The sequence below is a fragment of the Thamnophis sirtalis genome, unplaced genomic scaffold, assembly GCF_051295495.1.
Source record: "Thamnophis sirtalis isolate CommonGarterSnake01/CBP01778 unplaced genomic scaffold, rThaSir2_p1.2 scaffold_2, whole genome shotgun sequence".
NCBI classification, from domain to species: Eukaryota; Metazoa; Chordata; class Lepidosauria; order Squamata; family Natricidae; genus Thamnophis; species Thamnophis sirtalis.
In genome coordinates this window covers 36,399,510-36,408,622 of record NW_028261382.1, presented here as the reverse complement: position 1 = coordinate 36,408,622, position 9,113 = coordinate 36,399,510, and the positions used below count along the sequence as shown (strand labels likewise).

The window sequence follows — 9,113 nt, the reverse complement described above, 5'->3', positions numbered from 1 at the left end:
TTGGAGAAGACTCCTCCCTACCCCCGAGGTCGAACCGCTGCCAGCGTCGGCTGTCCATGAGGGGCGCGCGGAGGAGGCTTTGGCGGCGGGGCCGCTGCCGCTGCTCGTGGCGCCCCGAAGCGGCGGCGGAGGGCTGTTGCGGCGGGGCTCGGCGCGTCGGACGAACTTGGCTGGGCGGTGCCACTGACGGCTCCTGCGAAGGCTGGGAGGGCGCACCTGGCCGGAGGCGGAGCAGAGCGTTGGCAGAGAGAGGGCAGCGCCGGCCGGGAGGGCGGCAGGTTGAAGTCACCTCTTCCTTCCTCCCGACAATCCTGCGAGGTAGGTCGGGGCCGCGCTGGCTGAAGCCCCCTCTCTTCCCCGGGCAGCGACAGCGAGGCTGGGGTCGCGGGGGGTGGTGGTGGTGGTCGCGGGGGTGCTTCCCGAAGAAGGCAGGCAGGGAACAGAGGCGTCCACCTGTCCGTCAACCCAGGGAGGATTGGCCCCTTGGGGCACCCCGAGGCTTCCACCGCTGGGCGCGCTGAGAGTAGAGGTAGCCTCTGGGTTCTCCCAAGGCGGGCGGCCCCTTTGCCTTTGGCAGGAAGAAGTTCTACCGGTGCAGCTGTTCTCCACCCCCAGGAGAAGCTGGGACTTTCCAGAGCCAAGCCTGGGGCTTCCAAAGGGGGCGGCAATGCTGGAGACCCTCCCCGGGGACAAATGTCACCAGGGGGCTGCCCTCCCAGAAGGAAGAGCCGGGAGCCAGAGAAACAAGGTTCCCCGATGGAAATGCAGCCCGTTGAAAGTTGTTGACCAGTGACAGCCCCACTGCCCCACCCCGCCCACTTCCTCATTGCTTACTTTCTCAGTGCGCTTTTGTGCTGCTGTCACCACAGAGTAGCCAGGTAACCTTGGGAAGAGCCGTGCTCTCGGTTTGGGCAGCTGTCCAGGCAACGGAAGGAGCCACAAGGCCACCAGTTAGTGCTTTGGGGACAGGGGCTGTAACCCAGCCTCAGCAGCAGCAGCAGTTAGACTTATATACCGCTTCATAGGGCTTTCAGCTCTCTCTAAGCGGTTTACAGAGTCAGCATATCGCCCCCACAGTCTGGGTCCTCATTTCACCCACCTCGGAAGGATGGAAGGCTGAGTCAACCTTGAGCCGGTGAGATTAGAACCGCCGAACTGCAGATAACAGTCAGCTGAAGTGGCCTGCAGCCTCCCCCCATCCCCACCCACAATGCCCCTTTCTGTGGGCCGCCAGTCTCCCCCTGCCCCTCTGCCAGAAGATGGCTGGTCCCTGACTTCCGCCATAATTTCCCCAAAGTCAGTTTCCATTTGATTCTTTTTAACGCCTCCTTTCTTGCTTTTCAACATGGGGAAAATTGCTGACAATAAAACCTCCTTTTTGTCTCCAAGCGCTGCTCCTTTTCATTGGTGACTGGGCAAGAGAAGCAGCAGCTGGGCAGGCCCAGGGGCCCCCCATAGGTGCCACCGCAGCCGCTGGGAGCGTCAGCAGGCAGAGCCATGGACCGGGGGTTCACCATCGAAAACCCCTACGCCAGCGTCACCCTTCCGCGGACTCAACTGAAGGACGACTTCCTGGGATACTACCTGGGGGAGGACGTGGGTCCCAGCGCCTTGCCTCCCTGCTCGGCAGCCCCACAGAAAGAGGCAGACCTCAAGCCCCCCTCTCTGGCTTGGAACGGCCAAGTGTGGGCGGAGTCGCAAGCCAGACCCACCAACCCCTACGCCAGCCTCAGGGAGCCCAAGGCGGATGCTCCGGAGCCCTTCCACTGGAAGAGCCACGAAGAGGCTGCTCCGGATCCCAGCTGCTGCTATGGCTGCTGCAGCTGCTCTCCTTGCTGCAGGAAGTGCTGTTGCCGCATCTCCTAATCGAAGAGCAGTTGAGGCTGGATGTGACTGCTGCGCTCACCTGCCCCACACCTGGGCACCGCCCTCCCTCTGCCAGACTGGTTGTGCCCTGATGCCTGGGAGGCCTCAAGGAACAGTCGACTTCTCTTTCTCCCGTTTCCCTTGAGGCAACATGGGTAGCAGGGGAGGGCGGCCTGGGCCAGCCTTCGATGAAGAACAGGGAAAAGGTTCCCCTGGCAGATGAAGAACAGACGTGGCACAAACCCCGATCTGGAGGTGGGAGCCGGATTTGCTCTCTGCTCAAGAGGACCAGCCGGAGCCTTCGGTGCCTTCCCTTCCCTTCCCTTGGGCACCTGGCCTCACCCCCTGCCTTTTCCCTGGGAGGAAGTGGGTAGAAGACCAATGGAGGTGGAGAGGGCACTGGATTCGGGCAGGCGTGTGCGTGGCTGCCAGTGTGGAAGGCCGACCTTGCTTGCTCAGGGTGCGGCCCTTGGCCTCTGTCCTTTAAAGAAAGGGAGGGACACTGAAAGTACTCTGTCAATAACCGGGGTCATAAAACCTGTCCTTGCCCAGCCAGCATGTCTTCCTGGTGTTCACGGAGGGGCACCCCTGCTCCCCTCACCCCCCTGCTCCTCCTTTGCCCATTTTCCTTATCTTCGCCCAAGGCAGCCTGGCTCAGGACCTGCTCTGTGAGCCTCCCAAGGACAGGCACTCGGAAGGTCACCTGCGGGCGTTCCTTGGCACAGCCCCAACAGGGCGAGATTCCACGTCTCTCTTGCCCCGCCAGCCTTCCTGCCTGGGGCACCCTGCCCCGTTCTCTGCCCTGCCGTGACCGCTCCGCTGGGCCTCCCTTTCGGATTCACTGGCAACGGAGGCCTCTGCCGGAGCAGGCAGTTGGGGAGCAGTTGGGGGCTTTGGGGCTGCGTCTCCAAAGCTGGAATGGGGGAGCTGACTTCTGGGGGCCTGGAAAGCAGAGCCCAGCTCTTGAGCCGAGGAGGAGGAGAAGCAAAATCCAGCGCATTAGTGCACAGTAAGAGGAATGGTGCTGCTTTCGGGTTCTGCACTGGGCGACCCACCAACCGCCGGCTCATCCGTTGGGAGGTTTTCCGGTTCCCCCGATAGTGGCGGAGCATCTCTTGTCCGGCCTTCTTCCGTGGGAGGCATCCGGAGGCATTCCTGCCTTGAAAATGGGCCCATGTGGAACTCTTACGACGTAGCCAAGCGTCAGCACAGGAAATACTTTATGGCATTTTGTACGATGATAATCTTAACGTCGCAAAAAAAAAGTTTTATAAAATTTGCCAAATTTCAATTCTACTCTGGAGTCACGAGTCCTGGATTTCGGAGAGATTCTGTAAATTAGTCGTTTTGAAGTACTTGGTCTTCAAAACCTTTCGCCCTCCGGTCAGTTTCGCCCAGTCACGGGAAAGGAATCAGGGTGGTAGCAGGTGGAGGTTTCCGGGGGGGGGGGGGGCAAAGGGGACTCCGGGCTTCCTCCCTTCCTGCTTATAACCAGCTAAGTGGGAGCGAAGGGTTCAGACGGAGGCACACATTGGTCAGCAGAAGGCAGGCATTTACCAGCTAAATGCTCCCCCCCCCCCCAGGAAAAGGGCTGGCTCTCCCCCTCTTTCTCCCCACTTTCCACCCTCTCCACCCCCAGCCCCACAGTCTCATGGGTGCTATGCCTCCCTCCACTGAGCCCATTGAAATTAAACAGCCACCCCCCCCCCCTTCTATGAAGGGCTGAGGAATGTTGCCAGGCGGGTCCCTGCCCCACTGCTGGCTGTTTGTTCAGGAGGAAGCCAGGCAAGAGAGGGCTTGCTTTGGGTCTGGCCCACAGCAGCGGTTTTTTCTCCCTCGGCCTTTCCTTCTCCCGCCCCATTTCTTTTAGATCTTGAAAAAAAAGTCCTTACCCAGTCTGATTGGGATTGTCTGGAACAGGTATAAAATTCTAGGTAGGATATTCATTTTGATTGTAGAAATTCTTCCCATCATTGATAGTTGTAAATTTTCCCATTTCATCAAGTCAGTCGCAAACTTGATGTGGATTAAGGAGTGGGTAACACTAAAAAACTCTAGACTACTGAATGTAGAAGGTCATGATTTACTGTTGGGATGGCATGCTTTTTTATGGTGTAAGGGAACTAAAGCACATGGCTATTTTAGAAGACATTATATAAGGGAGGCCTTGTTATTAAACTGGGTAAAGGTTAAAAGATTACACTACTTAAAAATTCCAGTCTGGCTATCAACGATTGAAGCATTTTCATATCCAATAATATATAAAAAGGAACAAACAGTTAGATATGTTGAAATACTGAATGCAGAGGGGGAACTCAAATCTATCCAAGAGTTGAAACAAGAAGGGATAGAAATGAATTGGTACTCATATGTACAGATACAATCTAGATAGAAAATCAAAAGGTTTTTACAACAAAATGACTGAGTTAGATAAAATCCTAACAGGTACTGATGAAGAAGTAATTAAAAAACTATATGGATATTTATTGGAGGTTAAATTACAAGAGGAACAAGTTAAAGAAACTATGATAGCTTGGGGGAAAAACTTTAGGCATGGGATAGATTTAGAGAAATGGCTGCTTCGTGAAGTGGGGCACCCTTGAAAGTCTATGCCCCATGTGGGCAAGGCTTTACAGGGTTGGCCCATGGTCCCTTCTGCCCTCCGATCGCCACTATTGCAGCCAAAAGGCTGGGCAACATCCGCCAGCAGCCCTTCCGGGAAGACTTTGGACGGGCAGCCTCTGTTGGGGCCTGACTTCTGGGGAGGGGGCAGAGACCCTGTCTGGACTCTCTGACAGCCAAGTATCTGGTCTTGTCCGTGGGAAGAGTGGGATCTGAAGGACGGGCAAAGCATCTCTGGGTTTGAAACAGTCCCATTCTCTTCCGGCTTCCTTTTATTGTTCAGCCCATTTGGGAATTATGGGAACATTATGGGGGGAAAAAAACAGGCGCCTCATGAAGGAACAGGTGGCCCAACTCTGAACTTTTCAGAAATGCAGAATTGTTCTTTAACTTCCTTATCTTTCTTTCAGAAGGCAATTTACAATAAATGCTTAATGTGGCATATCTAGAAAGCCAGCTCAAATAGCAGGGACCAGTCTCTTTAGCCTGAAGGCTACCAATGAGAGGCTTGAGTGGCATTTAAGATTTGCCCAAAGAGGAGTAGCCTTTCTGTAAGAGGAAGAAGTCCCAGTTTTGGAGCTGCTGGTGAAAAGCCCCCTTCTGGACCACTGGCCACGGTTGTGCTTTCAAGCATTAGCATTCCTACGGCTGATCTGAATCTGCAGAAGGAGCCACTCTACCAGCAGCCTCGCCTCCCATGCAACCCACCCCCCCATGCCTCTTGTTGCAAGCAGTGTGCCCCCCGCCGACTGTTCTCCAGGTTGCCCAAGGAGCTTCTCGCCTAAGGCTCCTCCACCAACATCCTCTCTCCCCCAGGTATTCTTCTCCCAGCCTCTGGGACAGTCCTGGACTTCGGATAGAACACTCTCTCTCTTCCCCCCCCCCCCATCTTTCAGTCCTAGGGGTCCTTTCTCCCGTGGGTGGGAGGTGAGCACTTCAGGCGTTTGTGCAGAAGGTGGTTTCATGACCGACATCCAGGGGAGTGCGGGTGGGATGAGTTGGAGGAGGCAGGCAAAGAGGGAGCCTCTAGTTGTGTTTCTGTGGCTATTGTTGGCCAGGACACCTGTAACTCTATCTCAGCCTCCTCGTGGTAGATACAGTCCCAGCAACTGAAATGTGAACCTCTGGTATAATTGAACAGCGTGAGAGGCTGCGGCCAGAAGCTGCCAGCCTCCCTTTTCTCTTTCTGGAGGAGAGAGAAGATGCAGCAGGAGCAGGAAACGTAAGTTTTTCCCGCAGAGACCGGCCTGCCGACTGTGCAGCCCCCCGTCGGCCTCCGGTCTTTGGCTTTGGGTAAGGTGAGCCCTTAGGGTGGCCTGCTGACCACAGCCCGGAGGTCGCCCCTTTTGGGGAGCTGCACTCGGGAGGGGTTTCCATCTAACTTTCTCGCTTTTCACTTGAATTAAGGCTCTTAAGGGGCCGGCTGGTTGTCCCCTGATTTCAAGGGACCGGTTTTGCTGGACAGCTTTGCATTAAAATTGCAGACGGTGCCTCCAAGGGAGTAAGGCGCCCCCTAAAAACCTGAAGTCCCTTTGCCAGCAACCTGGCTGTCTAGATCACAATGTGACTGGGAAGTTGTGCCCTCTCCCCCCCCTTTCCCCCCCCTCACTCTAGTTCTGAGCTTTAGAAACAGATTCCGGAATAGATGTAGGAGTTTCAGGCTGAGTTCAGAGGCAGCCTCTCAGCTGACCAGCCTTCTGCAGCAGGCAGGTTTGAAAAAGTGGCGACTGAGACCAGCTGGAGCTGTTGCCGTCCACGTCTGGCCCTGACCCACTCCTCCCTTGGGTTCCTCCCTGCAGGACTGCTCTGCCTTCCGGGCCTGAGGACGATGAGGCTTCCAAGCCCATCCCGGAGGCCTCCGTCCCTGGTCCCGGCAGCCTCAAATTGGAGTGCGTCATCTGTTACTGCGGCTACGACCTCTCTGCCCGCCTCCCTCGCCGCCTCTACTGCGGCCATGCGTTCTGCCAGGCCTGCATCCGGCGCCTCAATGTAGCGGCCAACGAGCAGTGGTGGATCCGTTGCCCCCAGTGCCGCCAGAACACCCCTACCCCACGCGGAGGGGTGGCAATGCTTGACTTGGACCTCGCGGCCTTCCTCGCCGTCAAGTCCGAGAAGGCGCTTCCCCGGCAGGGAGGCCGGCTGCAGCTGGAGCAGTTCTCCAAGGAGAAGCCAGCCGTCACGGAGCAGCCGAGCGGCTCGTGCCAGGATGTCGTACCTGAACCCCAACCCTCCTGCTGCTGCCCTTGCGACCCCTCTCTCTGCTGTGCGACCACTGCAGCTTTTCAGAGCTGAATTAGCTTCCTGCCTACCTTGCGGGGGGGGGGGGGGAGTAACTGGGGAGGGAGGAGAAGCATTTGCTCGTTGCTGGACTTCGGATCCCAGGTTTTTCTGAGAATCTTTTTGCTGCATCTTGCCGGACTTTCCTGGTGGTTTTCTACCATTTGCCTGAAATGGCACAGGGTTTCCTGCTTAAGCAAGGGGGTCCTACTAGAAGATCTCCAAGGTCCCTCCAGCTCTCCAGTTCTGTCATTCTGCTCTTCTCCCCTCTTTTACCTCCCAATTTTTGTCTTTTTACTGGACTGGGCACCAGGCGTCCTTGGAGTAAACACCCCCGGCCCTTCTCTGTTTTCCATTTGGGAGAACATCCTTGGGTGTGATTCTATCAGGGGCTGAACTTCAAGAGCTTCTCTGTACGCTCTTTGATTCTGTAAGTTTTGTAAAAGATATATATTTTTTAAGTCGGTCACTTCTTCAAAAATTGGGGTGTCTTTCTGACAGTTCGCAAGTGAAAGAACATCATACTGCTATTTTCCCGCAATAGTTGGTTTGGTTTGGTTTGGTTTGGTTTATTAGATTTATATGCCGCCCTTCTCCCAAGGACTCAGGGCGGCGTACAACATTAAAAAAAACATATTACAAAAGTTAAAAAAAATTAAATAGAATATCCCAAACAAAGCCAATTAGGGTTAACAATAACATTTTTTTTAAAAAATCGAATTAAAATTAACAGTGATCAATAATTTATTTTGTTTTGTTCAGGCCAGGCTGGCTTGCTGGAAAAGCCAACTTTTTAGGGCACGTCGTCGGAAGGACCGGAGATCGGGGATTATACGAAGCTCCGGGGGCAGCTCATTCCAGAGGGAAGGGGCTCCCACAGAGAAGGCTCTCCCCCTGGGGGTCACCAGTCGACACTGTCTGGCCGACGGCACCCTGAGGAGGCCAACTCTGTGGGATCGCACTGGACGGTGGGAGGCTACCAGTGGCAGTAGGTGGTCTCGCAGGTACCCTGGGCCTAAGCCATGGAGCGCTTTAAAGGTCATAATTAGTACCTTGAATCGTACCCGGAAGACAACCGGCAACCAGTGCAGGCCGCCTAAAAGGGGTGTAAAATGGGAGTACCTGGGTGCCCCCATGACAACCCGCGCAGCCGCATTCTGGACCAGTTGAAGCTTCCGGGTGCTCTTCAAGGGCAGCACCATAGTAATATTAAAGTATTTTCTGATATGAATTATGTCATAAGTAGAAGAAAATAATGTCAACATTGATAATCTACAGAGCTGTTAATTTCATGAGGAGTCAGTACTAGGCAGTAAACGTTGATTTTCAAATCTGTGATATCTGAGTGCTTCTCAGACGCCTTGGTTAAAACGTTGTTTAACGTGTGTTTCTCAGCTCCATCCCCTTCATTTCACCTGTCGAATTTGGCACAAGTGAAAATACTGAAATTAGCCCGACTTGGATGTTTGAATGACAAGCAGCCGTATTGTGTGCAGAAAATCAGGAGATTTGGACTGCGAGGTCAAGATAAGCTTTATTTTAGCCAAAAGGTCCAGACAGAGATAACGATTTCTAACATCTGGACAGCATTCTGATCCAAATACACATTTTTACATTGTATTCAAAGCATCAAAAACACGGAAATATTTTAAAGCATTCTTATTGGCAAAATTCCTTAATTCTAAGCAGAAAAGCATACAGGAAACACTAGTTTCATTCTGACATACGTGGTTAAGCTACGTATATGCCTGACTCGTAGGCGAGACCACTAACTGACTTTGCCTCCTTAGAACAGATGCTGTGGTCTGACGTTTGTATTTCCAGAGTTCAAGTTTCCGGTTCAAGACTCAGTTAAGGTATAACAAAATAGAAGGGATGGATGGGGCCCCCAGGAGGTCTTATAGTCTGACCCTGATTCATATGATGTCCAAATCTCGCTTTATGTCCTGCCTTAATATCAAATCATGAAGGGATCCAAAAGGTTTGGCTGCTTCTGCTTTCCTGACACACCATTAATTGATCTGCCAAGTCATATTTTAGCTTGAGGTGCCTTGGTTGTTTTTAATTAAAACTCACAAACCTGCCTTTCCAAATATGAACCTGCTCGTGATTTTTCCATGCCTTGGTATCGGTTGATATTTTTTATAAGTGGCTGTTTAGATAGATAGATAGATAGATAGATAGATAGATAGATAGGTAGGTAGGTAGGTAGGTAGGTAGGTAGGTAGGTAGGTAGGTAGGTAGGTAGGTAGGTCGGTCGGTCGGTAGAGATAGATAGATAGATAGATAGATAGATAGATAGATAGATAGATAGATAGATAGATAGATAGATAGATGTGGATGGATGG

General features: G+C 53.2%; 2 protein-coding genes across 2 annotated transcripts; both read left to right on the top strand.

Annotated features, from left to right (window-relative positions):
- On the top strand, positions 1–3,162 carry CYSRT1 (cysteine rich tail 1). The gene is made up of 2 exons (XM_087704815.1): positions 1–318; positions 1,390–3,162. The coding sequence occupies exon 2, from the start codon at positions 1,498–1,500 to the stop codon at positions 1,864–1,866; it is 369 nt and encodes a 122-aa protein (XP_087560941.1). The 5' UTR covers positions 1–318; positions 1,390–1,497; the 3' UTR covers positions 1,867–3,162.
- Positions 3,163–5,690: 2,528 nt separating this feature from the next.
- On the top strand, positions 5,691–6,780 carry RNF224 (ring finger protein 224). Its single transcript, XM_014057579.2, has 2 exons — positions 5,691–5,710; positions 6,288–6,780. The coding sequence occupies exons 1-2, from the start codon at positions 5,691–5,693 to the stop codon at positions 6,778–6,780; spliced, it is 513 nt and encodes a 170-aa protein (XP_013913054.2).
- Positions 6,781–9,113: the final 2,333 nt, after the last annotated feature.